Raw genomic sequence first — 22,004 nt, 5'->3', positions numbered from 1 at the left:
ACCCAAGTCATTTCTGGTCCTTTTCCTGGAAGAGCATTCTGTTGCTGTCAGGCTACAGGAACAGTAATAAGAGGCCATATTCTGGGCATAGAGCCCAGGACTCAAAGGGAGGCTTGAGAGAACATCTGGTGTACTTGATATATAGAAGCCAGAACTGCATGTGTGTTTGTGTGTGTTTGTTTCTCCTCTGCTGACTCATGACGTTGAAACCTCGGTGGAAACACCCTCATCTTGCTAGCTAGCCAGTTTAAACACACCCCTTTGGCTCCTCCTTGATTCAAATGATAGGTCAAGAGGAAGAAGGAAAACAAATTCAAGAGGTGCTCTCAAGCATCTAGAATTCTCTGCCTCCCACCTCTTGAGAAGAAAATTTGGCCCCAGCTCTGACTCAGTCCATTAAAAACTGGACTGTTCTCTTAAAGCACCAACTGTATTTGAGCCTTTGGGTGAAACTGGAAGAAAGGAGTTCACAAGTGCTGTGGGCTGTGCAGGAGTCAGGGGCTGCCAACTAGCAGTGAAAACAGAAAGATGGCAGGCCTGAGGCCCAACATTCAAGCAGATCCTGAGATTGAGCTTTTTGTGAAGGTAAGTTTTCTAGCTATAATAACAGACTACAGAATATTTTCTTTCTTGACCCTGGGCCTCAGCTTCATCTTAAAAGGGCAACATTTGGGCTAGAGATAGGAAAGAATTTTGTAATTGTATTTCTATTCTGAGTCCCAGGATGCCTGGGTGTTTGGTTGTTCTTAAATAACAACAGGAAAACATCTCACCTGGAAAAGGCACAGAGACATAGTGGAAGGAACACTAGACTGCTTGGTAGTTAGAGCAACTGAATTGTATTCTTAGTAGTTTCCTATGTAACCTTAGCCAAACCCCTTCCTCCCTCTCCACTTTCTCCATCTATACAAGGTAGGAGGCTGACAAAATGATCTATAAGAGTTTTCCAGCTCTCACACTCTGCGTTTTATGCGATAGGTTTTAGAAGGCCTGAATGGGAGAAGAGGTGCAAGAATAGCCAGAGAGCCCCATTCCCACACATGGCCCAGACAGAGCTTTCTAAAATTCTCCCGCAATGGACAAACATCACAGCAGGCTCACATGGACATTATAGGAGAAAAAGATCCAAGAGTCTGTGTGCCTGCTATGTGAGAAGGAGGCATTTCAGAAGGCTACGTTTCCTCTTTATGGTCTGCCTTGGTGATGTTGGTTTGTGTGTGTGTGTGTGTATGTGTTTTTTTTTCCTTAACTTTTCAGAAAAGCCCTTTGGAAAACCCCTAAAGCAGGAGAAAGGAACATGTGTTTCTAAATTAGCTCATCAAGAGAACTAATTGTGCGTGGGTTATTCCAAGTAGAAATTACATAATTTCCTAAATCCTTGCTTATGTTAACTATTTGTTCTCTATACTTTCATTGACTACTGGAAGTATTCAGGATGCTAATGGTAACAACAAACTCTTATATCATGCATGATGCTTTTGAACAACTTACATATATTGTCTCATTTAGTGCTACCAACAACTCAGGAGCTATAGTATTAGTAGTGGTAGTAGATCAGTAATAATAGTGGTAATAGTACCCATTATTGTAGTAATATTGTCACCATTTCTAGATAAGTAAGCTCAGGCAATAAAGTATAAGTAACTTCCCTCTAAAACTATATAGCCCCATGATGGCATACAAAGACGTAAAATAATGTATGCTTACCAAATGTTAGCTTAAACTTCAGTTAGCCAAAGTAATATTTTCCCAATCATTTTTAAATTTTTAACAACTGGTTGTATATATCCACCAAAGACATAATCAACCTGCCTTTTCAAAATCATAGCAGAGAAACCCTTGAATTCTTGCATTGCAAAGCAATCCAAACAAATGTTTGCTGGACCATGGAGCATAAGAACTACTTGTCCTATCTCTGGATTCTAGCAAAACATGTGACTGCTCAGAAATTATATAAATAAGCCTTAATTTTCTAACTGGCCTTTTACATCTACCAATTCCAAGCCAGAGGTCATGTCTTTTCACAGGATAACAAAAGTGTTTCTTTTAGCGAATCACACCATAACCAGTCATTGCCATTGATCTGTGTGTTTATCTTCATAGATTACCCATATTTGGGTGGTCATCTGGACAGGAGAAGTTAGGAAAGCATACGGTATATTGGATGAACAAATGTTGAATTAAATATTAACTTTCAGGTTAAAATAACTAAACATTTATTATTTACTATATGGCAGGCACTGCGCTAAGTGGTTTATTAGTAACCATATTTTATGGATACAGAAACTAAAGCAAAGAGAAACTAACTTTGTGCAAAGTCACATGGCCAGTGAATTACAGGATTCCAATTCCTTAAAATATGCGTGTGGACAACAGTGTGGTGATTGCGGGGGTGAAGGAGGTTGCGGGGAGGTGGTAGAGGGCATAGAGGGGATGAAAGGTGATGGGGAAATTTAAATTTAATTTAATTTAAAAAATAAAATAGCTATGTCTAATCTTATTCAATTGTTTTCCACTTGGCAAGCTTTTTCGAAAATTTTTCCAGAATTTCATCAAATGGAATCCTTTAGGTATATGCTTATCTAATGACACTGATACAGATGAAAGATTTACTGGAAGAATCTTGAATATCATCTGGTCCAGGTTTCTGTTTTGCTTTGCTTTAAGATGTGATCCTCAGATATCTAGAAGTTTTATAGAAGATGGTGGAAGGGGACACAGAAATTGAGAGGGATGAAAAATATTGATGAGTAACTTTTAAAAGCACTGCTCTCCCCCGTGGTATCTCATTTATAGATAATGAGGTATCATTCTAAAGATTAAATGAGTCTGTGATTTCCCCAGATACCTCTGGTTGTAGTTTTAAAACCCTACCACAACTTCTTCCCCAGGCCCTGATGAGATTCCTGTAAGAGATTAAGCACTTCCCTATCATAATTAAGAATTTATATCACACCACCTATGTGTTCCATATAGTCAAGGAAACATTGCCTTTCAGCTCTGTATGATTTGGGGAAAGATTTATATCCAGATACTGAAAACAAAAGATTTTCTAACACATTTTATTTTATCTAACTGCAGCATTTATCGTATTGGTTTGTTGTTCATTGTTAAACGAAGTTTTTGTGTTTTCTACCAAACAGTCTAAAATTAACTTTTAGTAGGTCTGTACATAACATTATAGCATCTAACATTTGGCTGAAATTCTGAATGTAATGTTTGTCTAAAACATGTTGTCTATGTGGGAAAGAAGAAAGAGATGATACTCTTCTCTGAATGTTCAGACCATTTTCGAACTCTCTTAGAACTATCATAACAACCAATTATTTTTTTAAAATCCAACAAAACTGTTAGGTGAGAGAAAGCAGCATTAAAGAATATAAGTTCTGGAGTAGATAGTCCTGGATTTGCTACATGAAAAGAGTACATATGTCACCTGGCTGGTGTGGCTCAGTAGTTGAGTGTTGACCTATGAACCAGAAGGTCAGGGTACATGTCCAGATTGTGGGCCCGATCCCCAGTGTGGGGAGTGCAGAAGGCAGCTGATAAATAATTCTCTCTCATCATTGATGTTTCTATCCCTCTCTCCCTCGCTCTAAAATCAATAAAAACATATTTTTTTATAAAAAAGAATACATATGTCATCAACTCTTGTCTAAATGAGGGTACTTAAGCAAGTCAGCTTCTCTGAGTTTCAATTTCCTCATCTGTAAAACATGAGTAATAACAGAACCTACCACACAAGATCATCTTCAACATGAGGATTAAATAAAATAAATACATAAAACAGAGGAGTTGTTAACATAGTTAACAATAAATGTCAGGTATTGTGGCTATTATTATTTTTTATGGTTAGAAACTTAGATCACAAACACAAAGAGAAATAAGTTGTTTCGGTGAATGACCATGTCCTGGCTTTGCCAGCTAACGACACTTAAGAGGTAGATAATTCATCAATCAGGCTAGGAAATTTACATCCTGAAATTGTATGTGATGGCACTTTAAATCAGCATATTATAAACAATAAAAAACCCTACAGTTTTCCTGTAAAACTTTGCTGCATTTCCCACCCCCCCCCCACCACCACCTCACTGTTTTTGCCTTTCCTTTTGCCAAAGGCGGTCCACCCTTCCTGCTGTATCTATTATCAGAGGCCATTTTTCTTCCTGCTTCCCACCCCTAATCATGTTTCCACTCACTAACAGCAGTTGTGACTGCATCCTCAGTCTGACTTCTGTTACAAAAGAAATCAGCTGCCAAGATTGGTGGCTATTTCCCATACCTCTTCGTGACATCACAAAGAGCAACAATAAACATGATTTTCTCTGTCGCACCCACTGCCAAGGAAAGGAAAATTTACCTAAAAACTAGAATTATGCCCATGGCTTCTCGGACCTTAATAGTACTAGTAGAAATGACAGATCAGAGCTGCTGGAAGATGAAGTCGCTTTTATTTTCTTCTACAGACTGAGGCAAAAGAGGAAATATAGATTCAAGAGATGAGAGAGGCTGATGGGTTGGACTTGGAAAGCTAGCATTGAACATAGTAAGCATGAAATAAACATTGAATGAATGAATGAATGACATAATAGCCATGGAAAATGAGAAAACTGAACTTATTTGGAGATATTGATAGGTAAAAACTGACAAAAATTAGTATTGGATTCAATATTCAGAGTGAAACAAAAGGATTATTAACGAGTTTCTAGTTTGGTCACCTGGGTGGATAATGTCTTGTCTGCTCAGGCCGCCATAACAAAATACCATAAACTGGGTGGCTACAACAGCAGACATTTATTTCTCACAGTTATAGAGGCTATATGTCCAAGATCCAGGTGCCAGCATGGTTGGTTTCTAGTGAGAACTCTTTTCCTGGCTTATAGGTGGCTGCCTTCTTGAACTGGAGGAGGGAGGGAGGGAAGGAGGGAGAGAGGGAGGGAGAGAGAGAGAGATAATGTGTGTGTGTTTTGGTCTCTTCTTATTCAGGCATAATACCAACATAAGAACCATCCTCATGCCCTCATGTAAACCTAATTACTTCCCAAAGGCCTCACCTCCAAATACAATCACATTGAATGTTAGAGTTTCAACATATGAATCGAGGGGAGCACAATTCAGTCCATACCAAATGATAGTGACTTTCACTGGATTAGGAGCCTTAAAGAAAAAGTAGGTCAGTGTGTGGAGTAAAGAACAGGGAAAGAATTTATTTTGAGACATTATTTTATTATTTTATTTTTGAATATATTTTTATTGATTTCAGAGAAGAAGGGAGAAGAAGAGAGAGATAGAAACATCAATGATGAGAGAGAATCGTTGATCGGCTGCCTCCTGCACACCCCCCACTGGGGACTGAGCCTGCAACCTGGGCATGTGACCTGACCAGGAATCGAACCGTGACCTCCTGGTTCATAGGTTGACACTCACCACTGAGCTATGGCAAGTTTGCTGGCCAGGCAAGACTGAGGTGTCTAAAACCTGAATCTCTCACAAGGACACTACATCAGCTATAACCCTCTCAAGAAGGGGCTGCCTTTTCTTCCTCATTCCTCTTACCACTGTGCCTGGAGATAGGGTGGGTTTCCTTTAGGTATTCTTGCTCCTCATTCCTGTTTTCAGACCATTCTGTCACCCCCATCCAGAGAAATACCTAGGTTGAGTCTCAGAAAATCTGACTACACCACTCACTACCCCTCCTTGTTATAGTAGACTTTCAAACCCCTGGTCACTCTCCCTTATTTCTCAAGGATTTAAGCTCCTGGATCATTGTCACTCTCTCCAACACTACTCTTAATTCTTGGTGATTTTAATATCTACACAGATAACCCTTCCAATACTATGGTCCTCAGATCCTTGACTTCTTCCCCTCCAGTGATCTCGTTCCTCACCATCTCTCAGGCACCTCCTTCCATGTCCATACCCTTACCTTTGTCATTGCAATGTCTGCAAACCCTTCATAATTATTTATTTGAGGGGCTTTTTGTTCCTCTTTTTGAACTTCTCTATTTTAATACATTTTATTGAGGCATAATTTGCATAAAATAGAAACTGTCATTTGACCCAGTGATCCCACTTCTAGGAATATATCCTAAGGAACCCAAAACACCAACCAGAAAGAATGTATACACCCCTATGTTCATAGCAGCACAATTTACCATAGCTGAGATCTGGAAACAGCCCAAGTGCCCATCAGTAGATGAGTGGGTAAAAAAGTTGTGGTACATTTACACAATGGAATACTATGCAGATGGAAAAAGAAGGATCTTTTACCTTTTGAGACAGCATGGAGGGACATGGAGAGTATTATGCTAAGTGAAATAAGTCAGAGAAAGACAAGTATCACAAGATCTCACTTACATGTGGAATCTAATGAACAAAATAAACTGACAAAAAAAATAAGACCATCGACATGGAAGCATGGAACAGACTGACAGATCTCAGAGGGAAGGTGAGAGGAAGGGCTGGATGAGATAAATAAAAAAAACTTATATGTATATATGCACAGCCCATGGGCACAGACAATAGACAGGTGAAGGCCTCGGGGGGAAGGCCTGTGGAGGAGGGCAAAGGGGGGAAATGGGGGACATCTGTAATACTCTCAACAGTAAAATAAATTTTTTCAAGAGAACAAAATGCACCCATTTTAAGTGCGTCCAATGACTTTTGACAAATGTATACACACATGTAGCCACCACCCCAATCAAAATACAGACTACTAGAGGCCCAGTGCACAAAATTTGTGCATGGTTAGGGTCTCTAGGCCTGGCTGGCAATTGGGGCTCATCTGTGTGGCAACTGGCGGGGCAATCAGGGGACCCCCGCTGGCACCCGCCTTGGCTGGCCTGGGGCCTATAGGCTGGGGGCAGCTCCTGCATTGAGTGTCTGTTCCCTGATGGTCAGTGCACATCATAGTGACTGGTTGTTCCACCGTTCGGTCAATTTGCATATTAGGCTTTTATTATATAGGATTTCCATCACCTCATAATGTTCCATTATGTCTCTTAGCAGTCAATCTTCCTCACTCTATCCCACTACTGCCCTGCTAGGCAATCACTGATCTGCTTCCTGTCAGGATAGATTGGTCTGCATTTTCTAAAAATTTCTATAAATTGAATCATGCAGTATGTACTCTTTTTGTTGTCTGGCTTCTTTTGCTCAGCATAATTATTTTGAGATTTGCCCATATTGTGTACAGCAATAGCTCATTTGTTTCATGGTTGAAGTATTCCCTTGTATGGATGTACTACTAGTATATTTGTTTATCCATTAAGGACATTTGAGTTGTTTCCAGATCTTGGCTATTATGAATAAATTTGCTATAAACATTTGTGTACACATCTTTCTGGGGCTATATGCTTTCATTTCTAACCTAGGATTGGAATTGCTGGATCATATGGTAGATAACAATTTTAACCTTGGTAAACTCTTTCTAAAGCAGTTGGACTATTATACACTCTCAATAACATTGTGTCAGTTCCAGTTGCTCCACATTCCAGCCAATACTTGGTATGGCCAGTCTTTTTAATTTCAGCTATTCTAATGTGGGTGTAATGGCAACCCATTGTGGGTTTCGTTTGCATTTTCCTGATGACTAATGATGTTGAACATCTCTTCATGTCCTTATTTACTATCTGTATATCATCTGTAAAGTGTTTAAAAAATAAAATGCCATTTCCTCAGAAAACGCCTCCCTGACAAACCCCATATAAACTATATTTCTCTCTTACACATTCTCATAACATGTATGTCCTTCCTTCAAAGACTTTTCGAAGACTTTATCTCAGTTTAAAACAGTGTGAATTTGGGGGACTAGCTTTTATTTTAATATCTGTTTTTGCATATATAATGTCTGTTCTATGTTAAAAACATAATTATTTCTTCAGTAAATATTTATTGGGAGAACGAAGGAATGAATGAAAAATAGAGTCCACAGATAAACTCAAGTATATATAAAATTTCAAAGCTGAAAGTGTGTTGTTGTTGTTGTTTTTTAAATATATTTTATTGATTTTTTACAGAGAGGAAGGAAGAGGGATATAGAGTTAGAAACATCAATGAGAGAGAAACATCGATCAGCTGCCTCTTGCACACCCCCTACTGGGGATGTGCCCGCAACCAAGTTACATGCCCTTGACCGGAATCGAACCTGGGACCTTTCAGTCCACAGGCCGATGCTCTATCCACTGGAGCCAAACCGATTTTGGCAGTGTGTTGTTTTTAATCAGTGGGAGAAGGACGGGGTTTATTATTATTATTACTATTATTATTATTATTATTATTATTATTATATATTTCAAGTGTACAGCATTATGGATAGACAATTATATAACTTACAAAGTGAGGTTTTTTTTAAATAAATATATTTTTATTGATATCAGAGAGAAAGGGAAAGAGAGATAGAAATATCAATGATGAGATAAAACACAGACCGGCTGCCTCCTGAATGCCCCACACTGGGGATTGAGCATGTGCCCTGACCGAGAATTTAACCATGACCTCCTGGTTTATAAGTTCACACTCAACCACTGAGCCACACCGCTGGGCAACGAAGTGGTTTTAACAACTGGTATTAAAACAACTATTAACTATTTGTAAAAATATTAAAGCTGGAGTCCCTATACATTTCTTACAACAAAATAAGTTCCAAATAGATTAAACAAATGCAAATATTAAACCATAAAGGTACTAGAAAAAAACACAAGAGAACATCTTTATTTTAAAAAAAAATAACAAAGTAATTTTTGTAATCTTGAGATATATACACTGAGTGGCCAGATTATGATGATCTCTGAACACATAATAATTTGGCCACTCAGTGTATATCCTATATAATAAAAGGCTAATATGCAAATTGTCCCCTCAGCCAGGAGTTCGACCAGCCAACTGCCCATGTCCCCTCCCCCTGTCCAGGCTGACTGGACCCCACCCATGTACGAATTTATGCACCAGGCCTCAAATATATATATATATATATATATATATATATATATATATATATATACACTGTGTAAGCATAACAGAAAAAACAGACTGCATAGAGGAAAAGAATGATGGATTTTATGTAAAATTTAAATTTTACACAAGACATGCATTTGTAAAATTACCTGTAACATGTACTAAAATAGTTACTATCTTTAGTATACAAATAATTTTTCCAAATCGATAAGCAAAAAGTTATCACCTTAATATCACATTAATAGAAAAATGTAAAATTTTTATAAACATTTCATAAAATAAGGAAATCAAATAGCCAATGAACACATGGAATACCTTTCAGGGAAGAAATTTGGCAAGATCTATCAAAATGGGAAATATACATACTTTTTACTCAGCACTCCCATTTTAAAGATTAACTCTAAAGATATAATCTCAGAGGTACAACAAGTTATATGATAAAAAATATTTGTTGCTGAAGTAGACTAGCAAAAATTTTGGAATATTTAAAATGTCTATTGTAGGAAATGGTTATACAAATCTTGGTAATATATATTATACATAATTTATTTATTATTATTATTATTATTATGTCATCACACTTGTAATTTTACATACAATGAGATTATCTGATTCATTGTCTCTCTCTGCCCACAAATGGTAGAATCCATAAGATTAAGTATTTTTAACTTTGTCTCTAGCAACTAGCTCATTTCCCAGTAGGCACTCAATACATACTTGTTGAGCAAATGAATGAATGAGGCCTTTCTTTATCTTAATAGGCTGGAAGTGATGGGGAGAGTATTGGAAACTGTCCTTTTTGCCAACGCCTTTTTATGATCCTCTGGCTTAAAGGAGTTAAATTCAATGTGACTACTGTTGACATGACCAGGTAAGAGAAATCAGAACAGGTTTCATTCTAAGGATTGAAATTGGTAGGTGCCAATACAGTGTTAGTGTGTGCATGATGTGTGCCTGATCTACAGGTCTAACCCTACTTATTTTTAATAATTATAGAAAGCCCGAAGAGCTGAAGGACTTAGCTCCAGGTGCCAATCCTCCCTTCCTGCTGTATAACAAGGAGTTGAAAACAGACTTCATTAAAATTGAGGAGTTTCTAGAGCAGACACTGGCTCCTCCAAGGTACAGCATTTTACAGGGTATTATTGTTCTTGAGACCATTTGTTTCATTGGCTTATTTATTGCAGATTAAGCATTCTTAGTTCTAGACAGCTCACTCTTTTTTAATGTCAGACCTCTCTTTTGTTATACTTCTATACAACTTTGCAAAAGTCCCCCTTGATCACTCCACATATGATTAGAAAACTTTACTACAGAATTATTTATTTAATGTATGTAAAACCATTAATACTTTATGAATGTGGGTAGTATATTAGGAAAGGGCAAAGAACAGACTTGGAAACCTGGGAAAGGCAGGTAAATTTGGGCCACATTTAATTTCAGCCTCATTATCTAACCCATAATGAAGTTTGGGAGCATATATACTGATAAAAATCAGACGTTTTTGTTGGAGAGCCCTCAAAAGATCTTCAATTAATGATCTTCTTTCATTATTCAGTCTGATCTCTTAGCTCTACAGGTTGAAAAATATTATGCCTATTATGCTAAATTTTCCCCTTCAACTTTAAATACACAAACACAATAGATAGAACATTTCAAATTATTTTTAAATGCATAGCATACTTAAAATAAGAAAGTAACTTCTCATTGGTCTAGAACAGTGGTCGGCAAACTCATTAGTCAACAGAGCCAAATATCAACAGTACAACAATTGAAATTCTTTTGAGAGCCAAATTTTTTTAAACTTAAACTTCTTCTAATGCCACTTCTTCAACATAGACACGCCCAGGCCGTGGTATTTTGTGGAAGAGCCACACTCAAGGGGCCAAAGAGCCGCATGTGGCTCGCAAGCCACAGTTTGCCGACCACTGGTCTAGAAATAGAGAAATAACCCAAGGTTGAGGAAGAGTAAGAGCATGGGTAATAACACAGTGTAGCCCATGAGAACTGATCAGGACTAGGCTTTCACATCATCGATGGCATGAGGTAGAACATGCCCAACACTAGGGCTGGAGGTCAGGAAACAGGTCTCGCAGTTAGCCAGAGGCCAGAACTGCACTGTCTACACTTGAATGAAAGTTATATCTATCTGCCTACACAGGATAGTGTCTGGAAACAGGAAGCCTGCTGTGTTTTTTTTTTTTATTATTGCTGTACAACAAATTACTGCAAACTCAGTGTTTTAAAACAACACTCATTTATTATCTCACATTTCCATTGGTAAGGAGTCTGGCTGTGAATTTAAAACTGCTCTAAAAAATGAAGTCTCAGTCATAAATATATATATATATATATATATATATATATATATATATATATATATGGTAAACAAAAGGTTCTATCAGTCCATAATTCTTCTTACATAAGAAACTAAGAACACTCTTCTAGATTCTCCTCTGTTTGACTATATTAGGCCTCTTTCATCAATTACTGATGGCTTCTTAGATTTAAGCACCTGCTCCAAGTTTGTCCTATACCTATTGAGTCTTATTTTGTTCTTTACTCCTCTGCCATCTTCCTCTACTACTTCTTCCTTCACATTATCTGCTCCCTAATTTTTTCTTGCTCCCAAAGTGGAAAACAACAACAACAAAAGAACAATTGTGTATCTTTCCATACCTTTTTCTAGGTTCACATAAGCATCATAATAATAAGCATCATTTATAAATATTGCATCTTGCTTATCTCACTTCAAAGAACATTGTAGCATCCTTCAACTCTACTGGTTTCGATTTAATTCATTTTAATGTCTGCATAATAGTCCATGTCGCAGATGTGCTACAAGTTGCTAAACTATTCCTTTACTGATGGACATTCCCTTTCCTTCCATTTTTTTTACCACTACAAACAGTGGTATAAATAACATCCTTGTGCATATGTCCTTATGTGCTAGTGTTTTTATTCCTATGTAATATATTCCCTGCAGAAAAATTCAAATGGTATATAACCCGTGAACACAGACAATAGTGCAGGGGAGGCCTGGGGGGAGTGGGGTGGAGGGGGGAAGGGGATATCAATAGCACTTTCAACAATAAAGATAAAATTTTAAATGCTTGGTTTGTATTTAGCCACCTTAACAAAATAGCTCATTAATGCTAGTAATTTTTTTCCTATACTTTCTTGGATTTTTCCAGGCATACAATTATGTTGTTGCTTCTCTTCTAGTTTTTATACTGATTGCTTTAAAATAGTGTCTTCCACCACTTGCTAGTACGTCAAAAACAATATCAGCTATTGCCCTGGCTGGGTGGCTCTGTTGGTTGGGGCATTGAACACCAAAAAGGTTGCAGGTTCAATTCCTGGTCAGGGCACATACCTAGGTTGTGGGTTCGATACCTGTCAGGGTAAGTAAGGGAGGCAACCGATCGATGTTTCTCTCAAAAAAACAAAACAAAACAAACAAAAAACCAATAAACATAACCTCGGGGAGGATCAAAACACAGTATCAGCTGTAATATTAATTTTGGGTGTTTCTGTGTTGTTCTTAAATTTAATATGAATGGTTTTAGAGCCACCAAGTAGAGTGATTTTTTTCTTGTCTTAGCGGTTAGTACATTCAGAACAATGTTGAAAGAGCAGTAGTGATAATGATTATACTTGCTCTTGGCTGGTTTTAAAAAATTAGTTCTAACGTTTCACCTTTTTTTCTTTTTTCTTTTTTTTTGATTTAAGTATAGTTAGTATACAACCTTATATTGTTATATTAGTTTAAGATATATAATATAGTCATTCAACATTTTTATACCTTACAATGTGATCACATTGCTAATTCTAGTAATCATCTCTCGCTGTAAACATATCACAATATTATTCACTATATTCCCCTTCCTTTTTTCACCCATACCTCCATCCCATCCTTTCTTGTAAAACTTTTGTCTCTGATTCTATAGATCTGTTTTTGTTTTGTTTTTTGTTTTTTATATTTCATATATAAGTGAAGCCATATGGTATTTGTTTTTCTCTGCCTGACTTATTTCACTTAACACAATACTTTCTAGATCCACTCATTTGTCACAAATGGTAAAATACTAATTCAAAAAGATATACAACGTGTGGTAAAAGTAGGTTTACAGTTGTAAATACATGAAACACAGAGTTTATTCTTGTATTGTTATTTATTGATGATTGCATTTTTCCATATGAACAACTGTACACCTATGTTTGCCCCACCCTGTATGCACCCCTATGTTTATTGCAGCATTATTTACAATTGTCAAGATATAGAACCAATCTAGATGTCCAAAGATAGCTAAATAGATAAAGAAGATGTGATATGTATACAATGAAATATTATGCAGCAATAAAAAATTATATCTTGCCATATGCAACAACATGAATGTATCACCTTTTAAAAAATATTTGCTATTTTTTGAGGTAATACCGGCTAATAACATTTATACAAGTTTCAGGTGCACAACATTGTAATTCAATATCTGTATACACTATAGTGTACTCACCACCCAAGTCTAGTTTCCATCCATCACCATATATTTGACCTCCTTATCCATTTTGCCCTCTCCAACCTTTTTCCCCTCTGGTAATCTCCAATCTGTTGCCCATATTTATGAGTTTGTTTTTGTTGTCTTTTGTTTGTTCATCTCTTTTTCTTTTTTTGTTATATATCCCATGAGTGAAATCATATGATGTTTGCCCTTTTCCTTCTGACATTTCACTTAGCATAATACCCTCAAAGTCCACCAATGTTGCAAATGGCAGTATTTCATCTTTTATGGCTTTTATTCCACTGTGTATACAGGGTGGGGCAAAAGTAGGTTTACAGTTGTATGTGAATCACAGAGTTTAGTCTTGTATCATTATTTATTAATTATTGTATTATTTTCCATACAAACAACTGTAAACCTACTTTGCCCTACCCAGTATGTAACATAGCCTTTTCATCAATTATCTATAAAAGGACGTTTACTAGTAGATTGTTTTCATGTTTTGGCTATTGGGAATAATGCTGCAATGAACATAGGAGTACATATATCTTTACAAATAAGTGTTTTCAAATCTGGGGCGGGGGGTAGATACCCAGAAGAGGAATTGCTGGGTCATACATAAGTTATATTTTTAATTTTTTGAGGAAACTCCATACTGTTTCTCATAGTGGCTGCACACCAGTCTGCATTCCCACCAGCAGTGCATGAGGGTTCCCTTTCCTCCATATCCTCTCCAAAGCTTGTTATTTCTTGTCTTGTTGATAATAGCCATGCTAACAGGCATGATGTAATAATCTCATTATGGTTTTGATTTGCACTTTCCAAAAACATTTTACCATTTTATATGATACTTGCTGAAAGTTTTTGATGAATCCCTTTTATCAAGTTAACAAAATTAATGAATTCATGCAATCATTCAACAAATATTTACTGAATACTTACTAAGGATCAGGTACTATTCAAGGCACTTGGGACACAATCGTGTATAAAATGGGCAAAAACTCTCTGGCCTAGTAGACCTTACATTCTAGTTGGAGAAGACAGTAAATAATCAAGATAAAAAGCAAATAAAAACTACATTAGATGATGATAAATACTAAGAAAAAATAAGGCAAGGGAGGGAAATAGTAAGTATTAGGGACAGGGGAGAGTTTGCAGTCTTAGCTAGGGTGGCCAGACAAAGGCTCGCATAAGAGGAGCTATTAGAAAAAAAAAAGACCTAAAGAAGAGAGGATGCAGATCATGTGCATATATGAGGGAAAGCACTCCATTTAAGTGCAAACCAAGCGAAAATGCCCTGAGTTGGAAGCCTATTAGACCTATTTGAAAAACAGCAAATGATCCAGTATTGAGTGAAATATGTAATGAAGAAAAGAAGAGATGAGAACAGAGGGGTAAGGTGGCTCAAGATCCCACCAGTCCCTGTAGACCTCTGTGAAGACTTGAGCTCTGGGTCTGAATGAGAAGGGTACATTGCAGGGTATTGCGTAGGGGAGACACATAAGACATATTTTAACATGATTGCTCTCGCAGCAGGTAGAGAATAGTCTGTCGTGTGGGAGGCAAGCATAGGAATAGGGAGAATAGTCACCAAGCTGTTGCAGTAATATAGGCTTTGGACCAAGAAGTGGGCAATGGAGGTGGTGAGAAGTGGACAGATTCTGGGTACATTTGGAAAAGTAAACTGGCTGGAGTTGCTAAAGGATCCAGTGGGGATGGAGATTAAGAGAGGAATCAAGGAAGATGAATATTTGGCCTGACCACTGTTAGTTGCTAGGAGATGTTTTATTATTAGGAATTGATTTTCATTGAATACTTTTTCTGCATCTATTCGTGATCATATGGTTTTCCTTATTTAATTTGTAAATGTAATGAAATTATCACTTTATTTTATTTTATTATGCTAAATGATCTTTGTATTACTTAGAAGAGGACATCTTGCCTACTGTTTTCCATCATCACCATCCCCTTTATTCCTTCATTTGTTTTATAAGTTACAATATTTGAAGCTATATTTTTCCTACTACTTATTTTTGAAAATGTATTACCACCATATCTGATGCCAAAGAGACTTTCATGAGCAAGTGTGGGGACCTACCTACCATTTGAAACATTGTTTCTATAGGTAAATGAACTTTGAATTTCAGACAACTGGTTTCCAAGTGAACTCTATAAACTAAATTATTCTGAGATTGGGAAAATATGAATTTCCAATGAGATAATTCTCAGGATCTTCAGTTTCCAACACAATTTCCAAAACCTTCATTCTCAATAGAATGCAAGCTAGGACACCTGGTCTCTGTCTCCTTATGTGTGAATGATAGTGCAGTGATGTTTCTTTTTAAGGTACCCTTGCTTGAGTCCCAAGAACAAGGAGTCCTTTGATGTGGGCAGTAACCTCTTTGCCAAGTTTTCTGCATATATAAAGAATACACAAAAGGAGGCAAATAAGAGTAAGATAACTTTCTTTAAATCTCTGTTTTTCTCACTCACTTGCTCATTCTCACATTCTCACTCAGCTAAAATAGGGTGTGTTTTTTTAATATATAGTATATGTTGGAGAATACCCTTCCTCTCAGTCTCTGCTCTCTTTTCTGAAATTCCTTGGTATGAAGTTTTATTAGATTTAGAGCCCAAGACTCAATATAGAAATTACCAATGTAGCTCAACTAGAGCATTGGCATGCCAGGTGTAAACTAACTGCAGGACTGGATTTGTTAGATGCCCCCCTACGAACTTTCCCAGTCCTGCATACTTTTAAGGTTTCTTAAACCATAGCACATAACATTCTCTTTTTTCTTTTTCTTTTTTTGTTAATCCTCACCCAAGGATATTTTTCCCATTGATTTTTTTAGAGAGAGTGGAAGGGAAAGACAGAGAAACATCGATGTGGGAGAGACACATCAATTGGTTGCCTCCTGCACATACCTTGACCAAGACCAGGGGTTGAGCCTGCAACCGAGGTATGTGCCCTTGACCGGAATTGAACCCAGGACCCTTCAGTCTGCAGACCGACACTCGGTCCACTGAACCACATAGGGCTCACAAACATTCTTGAAGTTTACTATCCTCTGAGTTATGAGAGCTATTAGTCTCTGGTTCCACTTTCTGACTCTTCTGGGCTGAGGGATAACATATCACCTTTTTTCACCCTTCTTTGACTTTCCTCCCAATGCACCTCTTCAAGAAAAATCCAGAAATATTTCCACTCATCATTTGATTAAACATCTGACTCTGCCTTATCAGTGACTAGTTAAGCATTCTAGTTAACTATTTAGATTTTTAATATCTAGTGTAAGGAGCGTGTATAGATAGAGATGTTTAAATGTGTGAAAAGCATATTGAAAATGTATTTAGTCATGAAGACAATACATTTATAAGTAACCCTCTGACTTCATTGCCTCAGATTTTGAAAGAGGTCTGCTCAGAGAATTTAAGCGTCTGGATGACTACTTAAACACCCCACTTCTGGATGAAATTGATCCAGACAGTACTGAGGAACTCACAGTTTCCCGAAGATTGTTCTTGGATGGGGATGATCTGACACTGGCTGACTGCAGCTTGTTACCCAAGCTGAACATTATTAAAGTAAGTATTTATAAGGTAGCCTGAATGGTTTGAGCTGGGTTTGGGAGTTGCCAGCATGAATCACAGTGACCATTCTGTGTGAGGTTGTTATATGATGGCTTTAGCATCATCATTATGCATAGTGTGTACATCTTTTCTCTCCTCAAAGGAAAAATCCATGATCTCCCCCTGTAAAGCATGAAAAATTATTATTTCTTCCTATATCAGGGGTTTTCCATTGTCTTGGCTATAAGACAAGAATAATATTACCCAGCCCTAGCCGGTTTGGCTTGGTGGATAGAGCATCGGTGTGTGGACTGAAGGGTCCCAGGTTCAATTCCCAGTCAAGGGCACATGCCCAGGTTGCAGGCTCGATCCCCAGTGTGGGGCGTGCAGGAGGCAGCCCATCAATGATTCTCTCTCATCATTGATGTTTCTATCTCTTTCTCCCTCTCTGAAATAAATTTAAAAATATTTTTAAAAAGAATACTATTACCCATTTCACAGAATTGTTGAGTAAATTAAATAAATTAGGACATGGTAAATGCTTAGAATGGTGTCTGGATCATAACAAGTAATAAATAATGTGGGCTGTTGATATTATTATGACAATTTAATCACCATCAAATTTTTATTGAACAGAATTTATTCTATCTCAGGTCCTATGCCAGATACAGAGAATTCATAAAGTAATGACATAGTTGGGACCCTAAACAACCTCTTAGTTTAATGGAGAGATATGTGCTCTTTTTCTGCACTCCCTTCTTCTAAACATTAAATACAGCTTAATATAAGTATGATTACAGGCATATAGCTTTGTCTACATGTGTACACTAAACATAAAAGTAGTAATTTCAAGATTCTTTCATTTTATTTTGTAGTACTTTTTGTGTAGATAGCATGTCCACAATGATCCTGACTTTTGAAATATGTTTCTACACACTGGGAATGTTACTGATGCCTTTTACTACCAACTGCTTTTTCCAAAACCCTAGATCGCTGCCAAGAAATACCGTGACTTTGACATTCCAGCAGAATTCTCAGGAGTCTGGCGCTATCTCCACAATGCTTATGCCCGTGAAGAATTTGCCCACACGTGTCCTGAAGACAAAGAAATTGAAAATACCTATGCAAGTGTGGCTAAACAGTAGTTAGGGCAGCTCTTCCAATAGAAAAAGCACTCTAAATAACTCTCTTATGAAAAAAAAAAAAACACAACAACAACACCACATCATGCTGTATTTTCTGTATCTGGCCACTGTGTATTTTAAAGGTCTTCATATTTTTGCTTTAATTTTCTTTATTTCCATGGCATAACCACTGCAATTCCTGTATAACTACTGAAATCCTAAAGGATATGGAAAGCACCAAGATCTTTTGCTATTTGACTGAATTCCTAGAATGCATCATATATAAGATCAACAGATGACTAAAGTTATAAATGACATAAGTAGAGGCACAATCTCAAACTGCTGCTTAGAAAAAAATCCACCTAAACCATTAAAACAATGTTATATTTTTGTTACTTTAATATATGCATGAGTTTATCTCTGATATGAGTAATAAAATCAGAGAATGAGCATATCAGAGAGGCAAATCCTAAAAGAATGATTTTTCTTAAATCAGCTCTAGGAAGATATCAAGACCAACTGGTCTTCGAATGGCATTCAACACCTAGAAATATTACTGCCTCATAGTCAGAGATGAGACTAAACCTTTCAGACCAGATGATATTGCTGTTAAATGAACAATATTTATTAGATAAAACATAATAATTTTTAAAAGATTGGAAGCAAATACATGGCAAAGGTGCAAAATAAATCTGATCTTTTATTCAATAGCAATAAAAAGGAAACTAAGAACTCTGATTTACCAAAGGTCTTGTTGCTGACCTTAAAAGGATAAGGCACACTTCCTTAGAGGATGATCACACAGCTTTCTACAGAATTGAAAAGGTTCCATTGCTATATATACTCGTTTACATGTTAAAATACAATCAAACCTCTCAAATCTGAAAACGAAAGCTGAGCTTAACTCTTATTCCTTCACAGGAGAAACAAAGTTCAGCCTCAAAAAAGGAAGGCACAGTCTTATTATAGGCTTTTGGGGAGCGGAGGTAGGTAAAATTTAAATGAGGCAATGTTTTAATAGGTTCAAAGAAAAATATGGCAATAAGTAAAGACATAACAGTCCTGGGCACAGGAAGGGCTCCAGTCCTTGGAAACCAGAGTTAAGATGAATGTATAATGTGGTATCTCCTCTTTGCTGGAAGATCCCTGATGTGAGAAATTGCATCTGAACTAGATGGTGTGGTTGTGGCTTCTCTGAATAGCTCAGAGCATTCTATTCTCACTGATATGATTTCAAAGAGTAAGGTTTTTTGAGATCCATGATTTTTTTAGTTAACTTTGACCCTCAAGCTCCATACCATGGCTTTGATCTTTGCATTAAAATAATATCTTTTTTATTAAATGTGTTGGGGTGACATTGGTTAATAAGATTATATAGGTTTCAACTGTACATTTCTATGATACATGATCTGCATATTGCATTGTGTTCCCACCACCCAAAGTCAAATTATCACCAAATATTTGGCTCCCTTTACCCTTTAGTACCCCCCACACCTTTTCCCTCTGGGTAACCACCATACTATTGTCTATGTCTATGAGTTTCAGTTTTATATCCCACATATGAGTGAAATCATATGGTTATTAGCTTTTCATGACTGACTTATTTCACTTAGCATGATATTCTCAAGGTCCATCCATGTTGTTGCAAATGGCAGTATTTCATCTTTTCTTATGGCTGAGTAGTATTCCATTGTCTACATTACCATGTCTTCTTTATCCAATCATCTACCAAAGGACACTTTGGTTATCTCCATGTCTTGGCCATCATGAATAATGCTGCAGTGAACATTCAGGTACATATACCTTGCAGATAAAAGAACTGATCCAACTCAACACCAAACAAACAAACAATCCAATTAAAAAATGGTCCGAGACCTGAACAGACACTTCTCTCAAGAAGACATAAAAATGGCTAACAGATATATGAAAAGATGCTCAACTTCACTAGCTATTAAAGAAATGCAAATCAAAACTAGAATGAAATACCACCTCATGTCTGTTAGAATGGCTATTATCAACAAGACAAGTAATAACAAGTTTTGGAGAGTTGGTGAAGAAAAAGGAACCCTCATTCACTGCTTGTGAGAATGTAAACTGGTACAGACACTATGGAAAACAGTATGGTGGTTCCTCCAAAAACTAAGAATAGAGTTACCATATGACCCAGCAACCTCTCCTCTGGGAGTCTACCTGAAATTTTTGAAAGATCCATGATTTTAAAGAACAAGGCTTCTTTAAAGGCTCCTTGCCCTAAAATTCATCAATAGCAGGTTTTTATGGATTACACCGTACTTAAAGTGTGTTCATGTCACCACAAGCTCCAGCATGTAACAAGATGGGTAGCTATGACAACTGTTATCTAACTCCATAGGTACCGATACAGCTCAGAATTATCCTCTTAGACAAAAGAATTATCTTCTTAGATATCTCATTACAATTTCATTCAGTAATTTCTTGACTACTTACGACATTTAAATTATTATTTAGTTATTTAATCCTCCCAACAATTCTATGAAGTATGTGAAAACACAATTCAGCCGCATGCCAAAGGAATAGTCCCTGTTTTCACAAAACACACAGTTCAATAATGGAGACAGGTACTTAGTCATGCAATTACAATCCATATATGTTACGAAAAGAGTAAGCACAAGGTTATATAACAGAAATGCATTCTTACATGTTCCCCTAGCCTGACCTCAAACAAGTTCTATTTGGTCATATAGCTTTTGCATAGCACAATCTCTGTGAAAATTCTGAGATGCATGTGTTTTTATGAGCAGGTAAATATACATGTGTTTTTCCAGCCTGGACAGACACAAGATGGGGTTCTAGATGAGTCCAGTACCAGCAACCTTTTCTCTTACTGATGCAAATTACACAATATGGAAAGGGAAATTTTTATCTATTGGGATCACATTTTTTAAATAGAAAAGGAAATTTTTTATTAGGAAAGCATTACATGTTGGTGCAAAAACAGACAGTAGTGGAAGAGAGAGTCGTGAATCTCAGAGGGAAGGGGGGTGGGAAAAAGAGATTAACGAGGGAACTTATATGCATATATGCATAGCCCATGGACACAGACAATAATGTGGTGAAGGGTAGGTGCAGAGTGGAGGGGGGTCAATGGGGGAAAAAGAAGGTATATCTGTAATGCTCTCAACAATGAAGATAAATTTAAAAAAGAGAAATGTATGAAAACTTATCTGATAAGGTGGCATTTATAATCAATGGTGAAACACTAGAACACAATTCAGCCAAGTCCCTTGCCACTTTATAACAAGAATTAGAGGCCTGGTGCACGGATTAGTGCACTGGTGGGGTTCTCAGCCTGGCCTGCACCCTCTCGCAATCTGGAACCCCTCGGGGGATGTCAGACTGCTGGTTTCGGCCTGATCCCTGCAGGCCAAGCCGAGGGACCCCACTGGTGCATGAATATGCACTGGGCCTCTAGTATGCATATAAGATCTTTGGTTAATCTCTTCCCACCCTCCTCCCTCCTCGTTTCCCTCTGAGATTCATCAGTCTGTTGCATGTTTCCATGCCTGTGCGCTGAGCGTCTGCCCCCCTAGAGGTCAGTGTGGGTTATAGCTACTGGTTGAACAGTCAGATGGTCACTTAGGCTTTTATATATACAGATGTCCTTTTTTCCAATAACACGTCTCATTTCCAACTGAGTTCTCACCAGAACAGACTTTAACATTCACATTTCTAAGAACATTCAGTCTATTATTATTTTTGTGTTCTCTCAGAAGATGGAAGTTTTCTCTCTAGTGCTCCTCTTTTCTCTCTGAGCCTTCACTAGAGTTGCCTCTAACAGTGATATTTCTAGCATGTACCATAAAACTATTCC

General features: G+C 37.2%; 1 protein-coding gene across 2 annotated transcripts in view; it reads left to right on the top strand.

Moving 5' to 3' along the window:
* The window catches only part of CLIC2 (chloride intracellular channel 2), an 80,041-nt gene extending 60,547 nt beyond the window's left edge, over positions 1-19,494 (top strand). The window contains exons 1-6 of one of the 2 annotated variants that reach the window (XM_080653715.1): positions 116-585; positions 9,717-9,826; positions 9,952-10,077; positions 15,804-15,910; positions 16,864-17,045; positions 18,020-19,494. In XM_080653715.1, coding sequence (XP_080509841.1) covers positions 529-585; positions 9,717-9,826; positions 9,952-10,077; positions 15,804-15,910; positions 16,864-17,045; positions 18,020-18,175 — 738 coding nt within the window. In that variant the 5' untranslated portion in view covers positions 116-528 and the 3' untranslated portion in view covers positions 18,176-19,494. Of the gene's footprint in view, positions 1-115; positions 586-9,716; positions 9,827-9,951; positions 10,078-15,803; positions 15,911-16,863; positions 17,046-18,019 lie in introns of those variants that run through there. The other variant, XM_080653716.1, reaches the window with a different exon arrangement.
* Positions 19,495-22,004: the final 2,510 nt, after the last annotated feature.

The sequence above is a fragment of the Plecotus auritus genome (genome assembly GCF_963455305.1).
Source record: "Plecotus auritus genome assembly, chromosome: X".
Taxonomy (NCBI): Eukaryota; Metazoa; Chordata; class Mammalia; order Chiroptera; family Vespertilionidae; genus Plecotus; species Plecotus auritus.
Note: the sequence above shows the minus strand (reverse complement) of the source record. Positions and strands in the feature narration are given on the sequence as shown.